This window comes from Carassius gibelio, chromosome B5, assembly GCF_023724105.1.
Source record: "Carassius gibelio isolate Cgi1373 ecotype wild population from Czech Republic chromosome B5, carGib1.2-hapl.c, whole genome shotgun sequence".
Lineage (NCBI taxonomy): Eukaryota > Metazoa > Chordata > Actinopteri > Cypriniformes > Cyprinidae > Carassius > Carassius gibelio.
This window is the reverse complement of record NC_068400.1, coordinates 40,499,928-40,519,598: the sequence shown is the minus strand read 5'-3', so window position 1 is coordinate 40,519,598 and position 19,671 is coordinate 40,499,928. Positions and strand designations below refer to the sequence as shown.

Sequence of the window (19,671 nt, the reverse complement as noted above, 5' to 3'; positions counted from 1 at the left end):
TTCATACTTTAATTTGTGTTTTTATTATTATTTTGGAATACCTGAGTGTCTCCAAACTTCTGACTGTATATGTGAACCATACAGGTTCCTCAAACCTATGAGAGTAACATCTTTGCCTTCAGTTTGAGTCTCTCATTGGAGAAGAAGAGGAACAGGCTTTTCCTGTGCCCATGCATCTTATCACACTGAAAGTGTCACACTATGAACATTAGCATCCCCTCTGTCCATTGTTCCTCATGTGACATTGAGTTCAGCTTGTTCCCATGTGGGGACAGAAACTAGAGAGGGGGAGTCTCCACAATAACGCAGAGATTGAGATTGGTTCTGACATCTCAAATGGGGGATCTTCAATGATATTGTTCACCTGCCCCTTTGGCTTAAAGCAGGGCGAGAGCGGGAGGGGCATGTTTTGGGGTTGGCGGCGAGGACATGAAGTAGTGGGAAGCGTGAAGTGATGAGAGGTGCTGGGTGGTGATTCACGACTTGTATGCAGTGGGATGAAAATTTTATTGGTGAACAGGTGGACGAAAATCTCTCATCCAAGAAACACGTCCCCCCTCCCAAAACCAGCACCCTTGATTACAGTCTTCGTATAACTGTGGTGTTCAGAACAAGCCTCCATTGTGTGCCCCAAGGGCATGCTAAATGAGTGTCTCAGCGAGCAGCGGGACACAGACCGTTACAGCACAATTTAGTCTGTCCTGTTGTCTCAAGAAGGCCTCATTTCAGAAGCTCTCAGATCAGACAAATATAAGCAACCCCCTCCCTCCCTTCCTCTGTCCCTCCTTCATATCTACCTCTTTCTCTCTCACTCTTCTGCTCCTTTGCCCTCTCCCCCTCTACATCCAAGCAGCCCGCACCAGCCCAAATAGGCCAAATCTAATCTATTGTCCTGGGACTGCCCAGTGTGAAATTCGGTGTGACATTAAATGTTTTCTAATGAATAAATTTTGAAAGGATACGCAGAGAGAATATGTGTAATGGAATGTAGAATGCATTTTAAAAGCTTCTTCATTGTCCAACGTCTTTGGAATTTACAGGACAAAAAAACTGGCCTCTTTCAGAGCTAATGAGGTTTATGAGGGTGAAAGGGGGAGCGGAGGGGATTTTGGGGGCTTCTAGTCGTTAGATTAGAGTTAGTTTATCACCCCCCCCCCACACACACACCACACCCTTTCTTTTTCTTCTTCTAATTCGCTATATGAGAGTCAAATATCCTGGACAAATTCTGAAGAAAAGTAAGGACCACTTGCAATCCTAAAAATACACAATTTTAAAAAGTGGAGTAATGCATGCCTTCAAAATTTCTTTCACATATTGAGAAATACACTTCTCTGTTCTCTTTTTAAAACACAATGACAGACACTAAACTAAGGAAGTAACTAGAACAAATTCTGCTCATTTGGGTTGAGGATTGTGGTTTTTGCAGACAATAGTTAAATTGTGAAATTTTTGGCTAAACCTCATCCTGAGTTGCTTAAAAACCTAAGAAACCAAAAGGTTTTAAGCAATATCAACTGTGCTAGATATTGGCATTGATTAAATCCACTTTACTATTGATGTTGGTTTTGATTAAATCTAGATCTCAGGAAATATTTCAGTGGAGTGAAAACAAGCACTCTTGGCTTTCGAAAGTATCTCTCAGTAAGTTGGAAGATATGGGCACGCATATTTAAGGTGTAATGAATGTAAACTAGTATGCTAGGTGGAATAAATCCAGCCACAACGTGCTATTTAAATAGGTTTCTTAGCGAAAGCAAAGCTGTCAGTCATAGGGACAGGAACGTGGTCTACTCCTTGCAGATGATATCTCATTACAAAAGCCTCTACAATAGGGAGCAGCATTATAAAGTACTTAGTTAAACATCAGCAGGGGATTATGCGGTTCGATGATTGTGACTCAATCAGAGACCTTAGACCCCAAATTTCAGTCTGAGTCTCAACAAATCTATTAATGAAAAGGAGAAGAGTCACCAAACAGCTCAGTTTTAATGCTGATTTTTGTCGGTGAAGAAATGCAACATCCATTAACTCTTTGGAAATATTCGAAGAAAATATTGTTTGGAAATGAGTCACTGATTATTTGACAGAAATTGATTTTAAGGCCTGTCTTGCTGCTTTAAAAGCTAAGCTTCTGAAATGTATGCCTGCAGAATGACACAATCCTATAGACCCTTTTACAGTTGGTAAACAAGGTGACGTATTTGTGTGGGCGGGGCTTAGCTGGAGGCAGAAAGTTCCCTTCAACACTTGAACAAGCGGTAGCTAGCGAGTTTTCTTAGCTTGTTTTTTTAACAGTGTCTGGAGAAAATCTGAATATATCTGCTTTATCCGAATATTTAAGGTCACTCACTGTCCGGGACCGCGATAATTATTTGAAAAAGTTAACTTTAACGGACGGAACCAGATTGGTCGACCCGTACACAATCACTCATTGGATGGACGATCTGACAGGATAACCTCCGATTGAGTGGCCTGACATCTACACTTAACGAGTGTAGACTTAAAGAGTGACATTACAGTAAAATTATTATTAAGATGTAAATATTTTCTAGAAAAAAAATTCCGAAGACTGCAAATTAATTATAAACTTACTTTATTCTTTCTTACCATGTCCTTAAATTCCGGTCACAATTAATCACAACAATGTATATAAAATGTTCTCCGTCGATTCTGGCAACCAACAACACAACAAGACGACATTTTAAGCTCCTTTTTACTCCATTTGAATAGCCGACCCTGTGTTGGTTTGTATTAGCCGCCTCCACTTTTCCGTTTATTTTGCCTCCAGCTAGCACCGTGATGTACCTGTGACGTCCGCGCAAAAGGGGTCTATAGACTTGGTCAGTGTGAACAAATTGCATTGGGTCATGGTCAGTGTTGTGCTTGTCTGATTGGCAGAAAGGAAAGGTTAAACTGGGTCAGTTGGACTTGGAGGGAGCCCTGATTGCCAGAGATCGAGTTGGCATTCAGGACTTTGTGCTTCTTGATGCCCACAACAGTGAGTCAGCCTTCCTGGACAATCTGAAGAAGCGTTTCACAGAGGATTTGATATATGTGAGTCAGACATCAGAAACAAAGCCTACTTCGCTTTTTACATTGTGAATATGTCATCTCAACATCTCTGTGCTCTCAGACTTACATAGGTACTTTGCTGATATCTGTAAACCCATACAAAGAATTGGACATCTACACAAAGAAACAAATGGACCTCTACATGGGAGTGAACTTTTTTGAGCTGCCCCCTCATATGTAAGTTTTGTTAATTACCTTCATTGCCAAAACATTTGTAAATAATAATACAAAATAAAAAATAAACTATTATTGGCCTTCTCAGATATGCATTAGCAGATAATGTCTACCACACCATGCTATCAGAAGCCAACAACCACTTTATTTTGATATCCGGAGAGAGTGGAGCAGGTAAAACTGAGGCCTCCAAGAAGATCTTGCAGTACTACGCGGTCAGCTGCCCTAGTTCCAGTTTACTGGACACTGTGAGAGACCGCATGCTCATGTCCAACCCTGTACTAGAGGTCAGTCCAACAATAATATTCTCAAAACGTGTCTGACCATTCATTATGTATGCTTTACATTCAGTATATGTGCTTTTAGGCCTTTGGAAATGCAAAAACAATGAAAAATGATAACTCCAGCCGTTTTGGGAAGTATATGGACATCCAGTTTGATTGTCAGGTATCGACAAATGCCGTACTACTTTAATCCCATTAAATAATATTGCATGTTAAAAAAGATTCACGCTTGTGTCCAATACGTAGGGAGATGCTGTTGGTGGCCACATCCTCAGCTATTTGCTGGAAAAGTCGAGAGTGGTTCACCAAAACCATGGTGAGAGAAACTTTCATATTTTCTACCAGCTGGTGGAGGGAGGAGAGGAAGATCTACTGAGGCACCTGGGATTGGAGAAAGACACTAAACATTATAGTTATTTAGTGCAGGTATGATTTCTAATTGTAATTCTGATGTGCAAAAAAAAAAAGTGCTGCCACAATATCAGATTTTTTTCATGGCCACAAAAATCACGATAATGGTATATTTGGATATATATAGAAATCTTTGACTGAAAAAATCACGATAATGGTATATTTGGATATATATAGAAATCTTTGACTGAAACCATACTATCAGTCAAATCTGATCAAATCATAGTATGATAGTATCAAATTATTCACTATTTATTCTTTACTGTACCCTCCATAATTGCTCTGTATTATTATGTGTTATACTATGTCTATGTGTAATATGCATTATTTTAATATCCAGTATGTTGCGACATGTTGTTTAAATATCACAATTGTCGCCAATACCGGTATAAATCGACACCCCAAAATGATAATTGAAATCTTTGTAGAATCAGACTCTCCAATGCTTTTATGATAAATGTTGTCTTTACAGGGAGAATGTTCTAATGTGGGCTCCATTAATGACGAGAATGACTGGAAAACTGTTAAAAACGCATTATCGGTCATTGACTTTGATGCTAGTGACACTGAGGTAAGTAGAAGCACAGTTTTTGTGTATAATGTTCTAATCTACAAGTACTTTGATCATAAACCGATACATTTTATCTTTAATATCTCAGCATCTCTTTGGGATTATAGCTAGTGTGCTCCATCTGGGGAACGTGCACTTTGATGGAGACACTAAAGGTTATGCTATTCTAAACTCTAATCCAGCTCTGCGCTGGGTATCCAAGGTCAGTTTGTTTATTATATACATTTTCTTTATTGTGTTACATACTCGTTTACAATGACATTGTGTTTATTTTTAGCTGTTAGGGATCCATGTAAAGGTTCTTCATGAAGCTCTGACATTCAGGAAGATTGAAGCCAGATCAGAGGAGGTCAAATAATTTTGTAATGTGATGATGATTTTTCTAAATCATTCTTGTAGCAGGTGACAACTGTCTTTCTGGCTTCTAGGTTCTGAGTCCATTTACTCTTGATCTTGCTATCTATGCCAGAGATGCCTTGGCGAAAGCCATCTACGGCCGTGCCTTCACGTGGCTAGTCAACAGGATCAATGGATCTCTGGAGAATAAAGTAAGAGGACAACAGGGGAAAATGTTGTTGGCCAATGTTTGGTTACATTGCAGATCTCCTGGGATAATTCATTTGAAAGTCACTGGATGTGGTTTTTCCATTTTAAAGAGATGGAAATATGTGATGCTTTTTACTAAATTCTACCAGATGGATTTAAAGGAGCTATCTTGGAAACCAAAATGACTTGCTTTTTTCTCTCTTAGGATTCTGAAAGGAAGACAGTCATTGGATTGTTAGACATCTATGGATTTGAGGTATTCTCTGTTAACAGGTATGTGTTTGGAAATAAATGGGACTCAATCAATCAACCAATCAATCAATCAATGCTTTTTGAACCTGGCCTTATACAAAGTGGCATTGTCCTGTAATAAAAAAGTGTCTTTTCCAAACTGTTGGAAACAAAAAATAGAAGCACAAAACCAGACATGGGGACTTGTGACTTGGTGACTTGGACTCGAGTCGACTCAAGTCGCTATTTTTAGGACTTGAGACTTGACTCGGACTTGGAATTTAAAGACTCGGGACTTGACTTGACTTGAGACACGATGACTTGAATGACTTGAGTGTTAATTACATCATGTTTTCAGTTTGAATATAAAATATATAAATTATTTTTTAAAATAAAGTTGATTACTCAGCTGGAGCGCAGGCTGAGAATAGCGTCGTGACTGGATCAGGACACTATCATCAGTCATGCCCTCTCTACCTTACACACACCACGCCCACTTAAATCAGATATCACATCACATCAACATGTCAGCCTGAGAGGTACCGAGGGTCATCGCTTTTGTCTTCAATAGTTCGCACCTAAAAACGCGTGGAAAACGCTAGTCGCGCCGCTTTCTCCTTCTTTCCAAAGCGCTCGGGCAGAAGTGCTCCTGGGGCATCTGTCGTTGCTTAGCATCCATGACACGCTCTCTCTCATTGAAAACGCGGAAATTTCAGCAAAGGACAAATGGATTTGCAGCACTAAAAATCGCTCTCAGTAGCTCTGCTACTAAATTCATTTCAAAATGGCAATCCATATACAGCTATGAACAGCTGTTCCTTCCTCTTAGCTGAGCTTTCAACGTTGATACGAGAAAGGATGAAGCTGATTGGTTAGTTATTGTCACATGACCTGCGGTGCGCTTGCGGCATTGTGAAAAGTTTAGATGTTGAGGGCGTTGATTCCATTATGAGCGCGCATACCGCGCGCCTACATTGGAAATAACGAACTTGCGCGCACAAAAGACGTGATGTGAACAGCCCCTAATGATCCGCTAGCAGGCCGTCAAAAAAACGCATTCCAGGGGCGCCGCTAGGGTTGGGCTAAGGGGGCATAAGCCCCGAATATTTTGTTACCTTGTCTTTCTCATAGAGCAAAACAATTAATCAGAAAAACAAATGTAGCTGCCGCGATTACCCAATCATGACAAGTGCATATTACATACACATATATATATATATATATATATATATATACAGTACAGAATATAAATATGACGTATTTTCAGTTGTTTCATACTTTTTTGTTATGTACAGTACAGACCAAAAGTTTGGACACACCTTCTCATTCAAAGAGTTTTCTTTATTTTCATGACTATTGACTATTGTAGAGTCACACTGAAGGCATCAAGGGCTATTTGAGCAAGAAGGAGAGTGATGGGGTGCTGCGCCAGATGACCTGGCCTCCACAGTCACCGGACCTGAACCCAATCGAGATGGTTTAGGGGTGAGCTGGACCGCAGACAGAAGGCAAAAGATCCAACAAGTGCTAAGCATCTCTCAGGGAACTCCTTCAAGACGGTTGGAAGACCATTTCAGGTGACGACCTCTTGAAGCTCATCAAGAGAAGGCCAAGAGTGTGCAAAGCAGTAATCAAAACAAAAAGTGGCTACTTTGAAGAACCTAGAATATTACATATTTTCGGTTGTTTCACACTTTTTTGTTATGTATATAATTCCATATATAATTCCATATGTGTTAATTCATAGTTTTGATGCCTTCAGTGTGAATCTACAATTTTCATAGTCATGAAAATAAAGAAAACTCTTTGAATGAGAAGGTGTGTCCAAACTTTTGGTCTGTACTGTACATAACAAAAAAGTATGAAACAGCTGAAAATACGTCATATTTATATTCTATACTCTGAGAGAGAGAGTGTGAGAGAGAGAGAGAGAGAGAGAGAGAGAGAGAGAGAGAGAGAGAGAGAGAGGGAGGAGAAATGTAACAGTTTAATGTTGTATGTAAACTGTGTTTGAGAGAGAGAGAGAGAGAGAGGGGTGTTCAGAGAGGAGTCTGTTGGATGTTTAGTTTTATGGACTCAATGTTGAAAATGTAAAACATTTCAAACACTGTTGGCAGAAGTGAAAAATAAATAATTTTAGGAACTTACAATTTTGTTTGATTCCATGATGTATTTTACTGAACATGAGTATTTACAATGCAAATCCAAATTATTTAAATTTACTGACAGTTACTTATATCTTGTCTTTTAACTTTATTAAGATCAGATTCTGCAGGTAAAATAACAATATTAAGGTGACTTGACTTGGACTTGACTTGACATAGCTTGTGACTTGACTTGACTTGACTTGCCCAAGAAAAAAATACTTGGGACTTACTTGAGACTTGAAGGTTAAGACTTGAGACTTACTTGAGACTTGCACATGTGTGACTTGGTCCCATCTCTGCACAAAACTCCCTAGAATGTCTTTAAATGCTTACACATTAATATTTGTATAAGTATTCAAACTTGTTCATTAGAAGAGGTGTCCCAATACTTTTTTGGCAATATAGTGTAGATAGATAGATAATTTTTGTGTATGATAGTATAACATTTTTGTGATTTGATGTTTGCTTAGTTTTGAGCAGTTTTGCATTAACTACTGCAATGAGAAGCTACAGCAGCTCTTCATTCAGTTGACACTGAAGTCTGAACAGGAGGAATATGAGGCAGAAGGGATTGGGGTGAGCTAAAACAAATCGATCATTCATTATCCAAAATTAGAATGATATGCAGAGCTTGAGTAAGAAAATAACGGTCAATTTCTTGCACTGTTTCAGTGGGAGCCGGTGCAGTTCTTCAACAATAAAATCATCTGTGATCTGGTGGAAGAGAAGCACAGAGGAATCATCTCTGTGTTGGTATGGAATAATGAGTACACACTGACATCTAACATCCTGCGGAAAGATATAATTTACTTCTCTGACACTTTTTGAAATAAAAGATTGCTTGTTGGAGCATTTGCATAAGAGAACGTTTGGTATTTCAGGATGAGGAGTGTATGAGGCCGGGTGAGGCCACGGATCTCACTTTTCTTGAAAAGCTTGAAGAGAAAATGGGCAATCATCCCCACTTTATAACGTGAGTTTGTGTTTGATCATTACCTCAATATTGTAGGTGGCACTAAGCAAGAGTTCTTCTGCTTTAAGTAATTCAGTAGTGCTGGTAGAAACCATCAGCAGCTTGGTTCTTCACTACAAGCGTCTGATGAGGAAGAATCAGCAAAACTTGGCGTATCTGAAACTGAAGCATTCACCCCCTGGTTTGGCCACATTGTCTCTTTTAAGCCTTTCATTGACTGACACCCTGATGAAAAGTGCACAGCAGTGTGAGAGACGGAGAGATTGTGATGTTGCTTTAAATTTATTATATTAACGGATGTGCATTTGAAACCAATTTAACGCAGTGTTTAACATAAAATCCCTGCTATATTTCCCTACAACTGAAACTTGGATGAAGACTTGACTTGACTTGATTTTAATTTGGTCTAGTGAGAGCAATTTCCTTTACTGTTCTGTGAACTGAAGGCATAAACTGGCTGATAAGAAGACCCGCAAGTCTCTGGAGAGAGGCGATTTTCGTCTTCTTCATTATGCAGGGGAGGTGACCTACTGTGTTGTGGGTAAGAGAAGACACACAGAAACACATTTCAAATGTCAGTAAACCTTGGTAACATGCTTTCACAACCTTTTCTTTTTTATGATCTATTCTTTTCAACAGGGTTCATTGACAAAAACAATGATCTGTTGTACAAGAACATCAAAGATGTAAGTGCACAGGGTGTGCAATAAAGGATAATGCTGGTCAGGGTGGATGAAAGGAAAATGGCTCATATTATTTGCATTCTCGTGTTTTTGGACCAACAAGATTAAATGAGTGTGTGCATGTGTGCTTCCTTATATGTGCATTTGTATGTGTGTAACCAAAAGGTGATGCGCCTGTCAAAGAACCCTATAATACAGGAGTGCTTTCCAGCCACTGAGAGAGACAGCAGGAGAAGACCTGAGACAGTGAGTCCACGTGCCGTGCAAAAAATACTGAAATATACTCATACTATACACTATAAACTTTGTTTTCATAAACTGGAAAGGATGTTTTTTTTTAAAAGATGAAATGGAATTTTCACATATTGTATTGTTGGTACCCATTTGTCCTATTTCTACATGATTTATATTATATATAAATAAATATCAATACATAAACATATAAATACACACATATATTATGCAAACACAAACTTTTATTTTCCATCTGACTGATCATTTTGAAAGCCCTAAAATAAAGAAATAGGAAACTCTAATTTTGTATGTGATAAAGGAATTATTCCATTACACAGCGTGTTTATAAGTCATAGCATTTCTATAAATTGCTGCATTGTTATGAGCCTTGTAGCCTTCTATTTTGAATCAAGACCACTGAAACAAAAATGACATTCATTAAAAAAAATATATATACAATATATAACTTTCACAGCTCACATCGTAATGGACATAATCTCTTTCAATCTGATTTGTGAAATATAATCTGTAGGTGGCTACTCAGTTTAAGAACAGTCTTCTGCAGCTGACGGAGATTCTGACGGCTAAGGAAGCGTGGTATGTGCGCTGCCTCAAGTCCAATGACAATAAACAGTCCGGTGAGAAACGTGTGTATGTGAATGCTAAGAACTCGGCTTGAATTAGTTATTTCCGGTCAAGTAGAATTGTGTTCTTTTACTCTGTTTTTCCTCTCTTTCCGTCACAGGCAAGTTCGATGAAGTTCTGGTCAGGCACCAGGTGAAATATCTTGGGTTAATTGAGCACCTGAGGGTCAGACGAGCTGGATTTGCTTATCGACGTAGATATGAGGTTTTTCTGCAGAGGTATAATAGCCCTTTTAGATATTTAAATATGAACATTTGTTTAACACTTATTAGACTTATAAATGCCCACCTAATGCATCATTCCTAAGGTACAAAGCTCTTTGTCCTGCCACTTGGCCCCACTGGAGAGGTGTACCTGCAGAGGGAGTGGAAACACTTGTGCAACATTTAGGCTACAAGCCTGATGAGTATAAAATGGGCAGGTGAGCGCTTTCAGGCTTTTACAGTACCTTCACAATTTAATACTGATGAATTAACACCTGTATTCTCACCACACAAACCTGAACTACCCTTCATATTCAAAGGACAAAGATATTCATACGATATGCCAGGACACTTTTTGCCACCGAAGATGCCTTTGAAATCTGCAAGCATGAACTGGGTAAGCAACAGAGGATTCAAAAGATACATAAAAAAAAAGTTTTATCATAAGTATTTGTTAATGTTGCTTTTACAGCTACAAGAATACAGGCCAAATACAAAGGTTACAAAGCCAAAGGAGAGTTTCGAAAACAGAAAGAAGCTGGTAAGTAACATTATTGATTGATTTCATAGTTATTTATAGTACAGTATATTACAGAATATTATGACACTTCATTGCAACATAAAGTGTTTTTTAATATATCATACATATATGCACTCCTTGCATTATTTTGTGATTCAGCCTTGTTTTTGTTTGTTTTTTGCCAACATTTAGCTACAAAAATTGAGACGTGTTGGAGGGGAGTGCAGGCACGCAAAGAGAGAGATCGCAGAGCCTGGGCTGTCAAAATCATTAAACAGTAATAATATTAACTAATAAAATATTAGTTTTGTTTTTTAATATCAACACATTTTATTGACCAGGTGTATGCCTTTTTACTTAAAGGGATAGTTCACCCCAAGATGAAAACTACGCCTTTAAAGGATGAGATGGCATTCCCATAATGACATGATTTTTCTCCGTGCAGATTTATTAAGGGTTATATCACACGTCGTGAGGCAAAAACTACCGACAACTCCGAATACCTGGCCTTTGTTCGACAGAGCTACCTAAATAGACTGAAAGACAATTTACCAAAGACTGTCCTGGACAAGACCACATGGCTGACACCTCCTCCAGTCATGACAGAGGTATTCACAAACTCTGTTATTAAAACCATGAAAAGGATGAACATCTTTACATATGCATATGCACAGCTCAACAGATAAAATAACAATCTGTCATCCAAACCTGTAAGAGCTTTGTTCCTTTCATCTTCAGAAGACAAATTAAGATATTTTTGATAAAATCCAAGAGTTTTTTGTTCCTGAATAGACAGCAACAGAACTAAAACATTCAAGGTAGTAAGGGCATCATTAAAATAGTCCATGTGTCATTAGTGCTTCAACCGTTTCATGAAGCTACTAGAATACTTTTTGTGAGTGAGTTTACTGAGTTTAAATTTGATCACTTCAGCCACACTTAAAACTATAAATTCCATTGCATTAATCTTCCATTTCAAGGGTTTCATTGTCTGGATTTGAGGCCACTGTATTCAACTGTATTTTAAACTGGGACTGTCTTTGGCGCTGTTGTGATTGTAGACCTCAGAGATTCTGCGACAGCTGAACACACGGATGATGGTGAGGAAGTACGTGCGGGGAATTACGCCGCAGAAGAAAGCACAGGTCACTATCACTGTTGTCACAGGCTTTTGAGTCTTTAAATTACAGTTTCAGTTCATTTCGCCATGTTTACTTTTTGGCTGATCTTTTCACAGCTGCAACAAAAAGCAGTAACCAGTGCCATCTTCAAAGGAAAGAAGGACAGCTACCCTTCGAGCATTGCTGTTCCTTTTGTGGACACCAGAATCAGTCAGTAGTTTACATAAACTACAGTTAGTTTTGCTCAGATCCTTTTATATGTCTTATGTACGTTATTTGATTTACTAGATGAACAAGACATCAACATGAGGGTTCTTCAGACTATACGACATGAACGTATCAAGGTAAATCAGAATCTTTATAATGTATGATGCACAACTGTCAATCATACAGAATATAATATTTTTTCCCCCACATACAGTACGTCACCTAAACACACTTTTTCTGACTGCAGTACAGCGTTCCTGTGGTGAAGTATGACAGAAACGGATTTAAATCCAGACCAAGGCAACTTATTCTCACTCAGGCTGCTGTATATTTGGTAGAAGAGGCTAAGATCAAGCAGAGAGTGGACTATGTTTCTCTAAAAGGTGGGTAACGAAAGGTAGATATGTGAATTAAAACATCATTACAGCACTCATAAATAGTTTGCCTTTTAATTATTCCCTTGTAGCATTGCTAAAAATTCCCACCTGTACGTTATCCTCAAAAGTACAAAATTGTGCCTTATTTACCCCTAAATGCATATTACAATATTACAATGTACTTCTAAGGTACCAATATGCACCCATTAGAGGTTGATAAGATACAAAGGTGTACCTTTGAGGGCATGTTGTACCCCTAAAAGTAAAATTTTGCACTATTGAGAAAAACTTAAACTTTTCCTTATTGAGATTTGAGGAAATTCTGGGGTCAGTAAGTTTAAAAAAAAAGTTTTTGATGAACGTCTCTTTTGCTTAGCAAGGCTGCATTTATTTGATAAAAAAAATACACATTATAAAAAAATAATATTGCATGTCAGTTCAAAAGAACAGCTTATTATATATATATATATATATATATATATATATATATATATATATATATATATATTATTATTAATTTTTTACAGCATTATAACATATCTACTGACAATTAAGATCAATTTAATCCATACTTGCTAAATAGAACTATTGATTTCTATTTAAAAATCTTACAGACCACAATCATTTGAATGATGTGCATGTGTGTTTTATTGTAACATTTATTTGCAAAGCAGAGAGAACCGAGTCCACGGTGAATCTATCTTGTGTACACAGGTGCTTCTGTCAGTAATCTGGGTGACTCTGTCATGATCCTCCACGTTGCTTTGAATGATCCCAAACAGAAGGTGAGCAAACCAGGCTTCATGCTTCTGTAAACGCCAGACTTTCGTGATACAAAAATCCATACAGTATTATACACAGTACTAATGTAGTTTACTGTGTCTAAGGGGGACTTGGTACTTCAGTGTGACCACCTGTTTGAAGCTCTGACCAAACTGGCTGTGATTGCAAACAAGCAGAATAACATCAAGGTTGTTCAGGGAAGGTAAAAAGCCCAACACTTATATTTCAACATGCAATGTTCATTTGGACAGTGTGTTAACATTTGATCTTCTTACAGCATCACGTTTGAGATCCAGGCAGGAAAGGAGGGTGGTGTGGATTTTAGCACTGGTCAAGAACCTATGATTCTTAAAGGCAAAAATGGTCATCTTATGGTGGTAAGTGATTATTTCAATATTTTAGCTTGATTTGACATTATTTCTCCAGTACTAAGACTCTTTCATTATCAAAGGTGGCTCCACGGGTCAAGTCTCGATGATCTAGAGGAGGTCACCAAGTCTGTGTATATTTCATGAGGGAAACCCTTATGGAAGAAGATATCTTTCTCCATCCCCCAAACTGACACACTCAGTATATGGAGATCCAAAGCAGCACTCTGTGTACAAATGGAAAATTACAGCTAAACGGTTGTTGAAAATGTATATTTTGTTGTTTTCATAAATGCTGCCCTTTTTAAGTTATAATTCTTGTTGACATTTCATGTAAATTGAATAATTTATTTGCTCATGTTCATGCTTTGTTATTGAGCCATATTTATAATTGTTTTATACCAAAGCACAGAAATAGAATACAAAGCAAATGCAGTTTGATCTACAAAACTTGTAGAAATCTTTATTTGTGATAACATATGAATAAATAATTTGCATGTAAAACATTTTTATTCATGTGCACGTTTCTGTACAAACTGCTCTACAGTATTACAGATTTCAAAGTTTTTATTTTGATTTCGTTTAAATACACCTTTAAATAAAACTCCTAACCACAAACTGCAGCAGAGGAGAGCCTGTACTCTCCTACGTCCTGGAGCTTCTTTGACGTGGTCTGGTCTCTAATTACACACACATACTCTGTGTCCATTTCTCAGTTACAGATATACATCCGAACGCTTCTGACTTCATCTCAGTTTCTTTGCTCGAATGAGATCACTTACAAAACCCAGAAGCGTAATTAACTTGATGGAATTTAATACAGTGCAGCAGAAAGTTATGTAACAGCATAATCTATTTTATGGATTGTAGCTAAAAAGGGATAGAAAATTTGAGAACTGTTGTTTAAAAGTGCCTCCTTCTCTTGTGCATGAGTGAAAACACCATAACACTACACTGCCCTCTATTGGCCAAACTCATACAGACCTGTTGCATCCAGCACATGCAATCCTCAAATGACAGCGTGCATGAATGTTTTTGCGCAAGCATAATAAAATGAAAACTGACAGATTAAGAATCTGTCAATTCATCCTGAATCTCGGTAAGACAAACTATCAGCACTGTGAAATCCTGGCTCTAACACAAAGCAAAGAAAATAAGAAAAGAGGGATAAACTAAACTCAAAAGCCACAAAAATCCAACGTCTATCACACAATGCACACACACACACACAAATAAAAAAGAACAGGATTAATCTATAAGGCACCAGGAACTCCCCTCAGTCTTCACTCAAACAGAAACAAATATGGTAAATAATGTAAAATACAAAAGTACTTCAGCAGACAACTTCATTTGGAAAATTTCAATATGCTGCCAACATACAAGTAAATGACAGTTCAGCTGATCGACTTCATATATTAATTGGAATTTGCTGTAAAACTAACCATCTGTTGTGCATTTCTATTCACATTTACACCATCATTGTATTTTTTAAGTGAGGTCTTTAAAAATGCACATGAGGTCAGCGCTGCTCTGCCCTATATGCTACATTCATGTAACATTATCAAGACAAGCGATTCTGAGAGTATCCCTATGTCTCGCTGGGATAAACTTAACTGACGTGTCTGTGTGCAAACAGAGGGGTGTAACCGAAGCGCTGGCAGTTGTTAAGGCACTGAAAAGAGGACGGACTGCAGGCGTCACTGGTGATGATGCGTGCGGTCATCAGGGCGCTTGATGTGGATCCTCCGCACTCTTTCAATGCGCTCCCTCTCTTCGTCCTCGTCGATGTGATGGGAACGGCCTGCAGCGCCCCCTGTGGCCTCCAGCAGTGCATTGTCAGGTCCGCGGCCGTCTTGAGACTCGTAGAGCAAGATGTTGAGGGTCTCTTCATAGATGCGAGCCTCTGGGAACTCAACCTGTGATGGAGCAAATAAAAAAAAGTGAGTCATATAAACCGATCTGAAGCATTTAGGACAAATTGAGCTTTTAGACAGTTCTCGGTTTTTGGGGTTTGTGAAACAAAGTAAAGAAAATCTAAGGACTAAATTAAACCGAGCAATCCAGCAATATGCTCTAACAATGATGAGTTACGTTTCAACACATCACAGTTTGAAAATACAACTTCCAACAGATATTTAATACTTTAATTTCCACACAAACTTGTTCTTCCTCGGTTAGCATTTTCCAGTTCAAATTCTGTCATAAGTTTCGTAAATCGAGATCATTTACTTAAAAATCATAGTCACTTAATTTCTCAGAAGTCTAGAGTTTATGTTTAGATATTTGTATTGAGATTGGAACAAAATATAATAAGGTATATATATATTTTTTTTTTGCTGTGCATGCAACATTTAATGCTGTTACTTCTAGGCTTTGTGAATTAAACATTTTTAACCTAGAAATGAAGAGATTTAATTTTTTGAAAACAGAGAAAATGACGGACAGATAACCCTTAACCTTTGTCTGCTTCTTCTCAGTGGCGTAGACTATTGACGTGCAGCACACCTCTGCAATCTTCCTGCCCTGGCCGTAAAAGGACCAGCAACAAATCTCATCACCGATCACATCCTTGATGAAAAGCACTCGGCCGTTGAACCTCAGAGACAGCTTGTCAAACAGCTCAATGTTCTTCAACATGTTGTCATCAGAGTTGCTTCAAAGAGAAAGAGCAATCTGATCAGGTAAAAGCTCAACCGTAAACTTCTCAACAATCAAAATCTTACAAGAAATTAAACACTTTACCTTGTATATGAATATTTATTGTTGCTCCTGTTGTACAGCAGTTTGACTGTAGGCTGCATATACACAGAAAGACAAGTCAAGGGTCTCTTCTCGGTGAAAACAAATAGTATTCCTTTAAGATTGACATGATTAAAGCATTTGCACCTTATTTGCAGTGGCAATGAGCCTCTGTTCCTCTTTAGATGATGTCACCAGTGGAACTTTACAGAATGGTTCATACGCATCTTTGTTCTGAAAACATTTGTAAAATTTGAATATTATTTTTATATTTAATTGGAATTTTAGAATATTTTTATATTTAAACATCTAATATGCTTTTTTAAATGACAGAATTTTTTTTACTTAAATGTGTTGTTGTCGGTAGGGATGTAACGATTCACTCAACTCACGATTCAATTCAATTCACGATTTAGATTTCACGATTCGATTCACTTTTTTTTTTCTTTAACAAAATGATATTTAAGACAAATTATGAATTAAATGTGTCCTTTTATTATTGCTTGGACAAAATGCAGTACATTACTTTGTGAAATACACTTGCATATTATTGCTCTTTTGTTGCTTTTGATTGCTTTCTGTAGTCCTCATTTGTAAATCACTTCAGATAAAGGGTCTACTAAATGACAAAATTGAAATAGAATGTAAATGTAAAACTCAATTGAAATTTTAAAAACAAGCCTCAAATTAAATAATTAACACCAATAAAATAAGTATCTTTATATGAACAAAACAAGGCTTCGTGTGCTCTTTACATTAAAAATGAAAGGCAACCACTGCATTCTAATCATGATCCAAACAAAGATGCTGCATACATGCAAGATGAGCAGTTTTAATTTAAATTAGATTGTATTTTGAATTTTGAATTTTGAAGCAACTTTGACTTTAGTTTTGTAAAACTATACATTAAAAAATCAGCATGAAATGCATATTCAGGTGGAGTTTAAAGCGTTTCCTTGATTTCTGCTGTACACAAAGCTGCATTATGAACTTTAATATGTATTATAAAGAGGCATCATGAAAAGAAAAAATACCATCTAAACTTTTCTAAAAGACAGTAAGTTCCCCTCAGACATGCATTCATTCAAACTCCTACCCCTAAATGAATCACGATCCGTTAAGCATCTCAACCGATTTGAATCGTCACATATTTTAATCGAATTTAAACCAGCTCGCAGCTAATCGTTACATCCCTAGTTGTCGGTTCTGTACCTGTAATGCCGCCTGACACTCATCCACCAGGCCTTGCACCAGGTAATACTTTGCCTCTGCCAGTAACTCCTCCGTCTCCCTCCGGCTCTCAGGCAACGGGACGACTCCGTCTCTCAGGTAGTTCAGAATGGCCCCAAAGTGCTTCCCGCACCTGTCAATCAGAATCCAGCCTGGAGAAAGATCATAGGTGAAGAGTGGGACTTGGACACATTACATGAACTCTTCTGCAGTAGCTATGACAGTACATCTACCTTCACTATCAGTAAGGACTTCCATACGGCCACTGAACATGGCCTTCAGCATGGTGTCCTGCTTGGTCAGGGTCTGCATGGTGGTGTAGTACAGCGCTCCCCCGACATTCAGCTTCACATATTTGGAACTGGGACTGGACCCCTTGAAGGAGGTTGTCCGTGTTGTAGCTGCCGGCACAGCTGAGCTCACCACACTGTCTCCTGACATCTCTTCCTGAAAATCAGGTATGAACAGCATGAAAATGCAGAACTCATAAAATCTATAATTACACACACACACACAAATACATACATATATAGGCAAGGCAAGGCAAGTTTATTCATATAGCACATTTCGTACACAATGGTAATTCAAAGTGCTTTACATTAAAGAAAGTAAAATAATCATGAAAATAAAACAAGCAATTTAAAAACTTTGAAAATTATTTAAAAATTACTTATTTAAAATGAATTTAAAGCAGTTAAAAATAGAAAATTTTACATAAAATACAATGAATATGTAAAATACAGTGCAATCAGTTCGGACACTGCACAGTGCTCATTCAATAAATAAACAGCTAAACAGATTAATTTTATGTATGTATATGTATACATGTGTGTATATGTATACATGTGTGTATATGTATACATGTGTGTATATATATATATATATATATATATATATATATATATATATATAAACACACTTTTCTCAGTATGCACTTTATGCAGTTTTTATAAACACAACATGCTACAAAGACTCAATATGATAATATAGATTTACTTGTGCATTGCACTACAAATCATCTTGCACTATGCACTGCTTTCCCCAAAATATCTATTTTGCACAATTTCACGTATAGCATTTATGTAAAGTTCTGGTACAGTGTGTTTAGGCATATAGTATAGGCTTATAGTATATAGTCAGATGGTTAACTGTTAACTAGATTTCTAATTGTTTTCTTAACTTCTTTTGTTTGTGTTTGTGTTTATGTTACGTTAAATAGTATGTAGCACCATGGTCATTTTGTTCCACTATTTTCATGGGATTAATAGTGAATGCATCTACATTGCAAACACACACACAACCCTAGTATTTGGAGTTTTATATAATGTTAATGAAGGCTGTGAGGATACATTTCTGAAAATGACAAACAAAAAAAACATTGTTTTGAATATCAAAGATTAAAAAAAAAAAGAGTTTTAGCAGTGCGGTGAATAGATAACAGAATATATATATATATATATATATATATATATATATATATATATATATATATATATATATATATATATATATATATATATATATATATATTTCAAGTTAGTTAAATAAGAAAGGGACAACTAGAGAAGCTAATGCGCTAAACTAGCACACCATGTTTCTGAGGAAATAAACACGAACTTACTAGTACAAAAATGTTAATTAGACGCCCCAATAAACTGATCATTCAAATATACGCCGACAGAAGCATACAAATTAGATGAAACATTACACAAATGTCATTATTTACCATAGAAATTCCCCGAGTCTTTCGGGCCTCTTGGAACGGGAATTAGATCACTTCCGGTCGCGAACCAGACTCGTGCACGACGCTTCAGATCACGCGCTTATTGGCTGTTTGGAGCAAATACATGAACGCGCTTTAGTAGATGAGAAGTAAGTAACTCTTTCATTTAATTTTCTCACTTCCTGTGGTTGTAACTATAAACTAATTTGTGAGTGCTGGGGGCTCTAACGTTATATATAACAATTGTGCAACAACGAACTTTGTGTCTGATACGAGTTACAATATTAGTGCATCACTGATATTGTCTTGGCATCAGTTCACAGACACTTTTTAGATGCCATAATACATTTTTTTTTTTGGATAAAAGTGTTTAGGATATACCGTATTTCCAAATATCTTTAAAACAACATCACAATACAATAATTT

The 19,671-nt window shown here is 37.2% G+C and overlaps 2 protein-coding genes and 1 pseudogene across 3 annotated transcripts in view; 2 read left to right on the top strand and 1 right to left on the bottom strand.

Annotated features, from left to right (window-relative positions):
• Nucleotides 1-263: 263 nt before the first annotated feature.
• LOC127958206 (unconventional myosin-Ih-like) lies at nt 264-14,541 on the top strand (annotated as a pseudogene).
• Nucleotides 13,985-19,376, bottom strand: LOC127957658 (BTB/POZ domain-containing adapter for CUL3-mediated RhoA degradation protein 3-like). Of its 2 annotated transcripts, none has more exons than XM_052556281.1 (7): nt 19,249-19,376; nt 17,756-17,969; nt 17,505-17,674; nt 16,440-16,526; nt 16,296-16,348; nt 16,011-16,206; nt 13,985-15,469 (listed from the first exon to the last, which is right to left on the bottom strand). In XM_052556281.1, the coding sequence occupies exons 1-7, from the start codon at nt 19,249-19,251 to the stop codon at nt 15,251-15,253; spliced, it is 942 nt and encodes a 313-aa protein (XP_052412241.1). In that variant the 5' UTR covers nt 19,252-19,376; the 3' UTR covers nt 13,985-15,250. The 2 variants fall into 2 exon arrangements, with proteins under 2 accessions (XP_052412241.1, XP_052412240.1); XM_052556280.1 differs by lacking the exon at nt 19,249-19,376 and adding an exon at nt 19,144-19,248.
• The window catches only part of LOC127957657 (ubiquitin-protein ligase E3B), a 16,000-nt gene continuing 15,662 nt past the window's right edge, over nt 19,334-19,671 (top strand). Inside the window, exon 1 of the mRNA XM_052556279.1 lies at nt 19,334-19,394. The gene's annotated coding sequence lies outside the window, so the exon portion shown is untranslated. The remainder of the gene's footprint in view (nt 19,395-19,671) is intronic.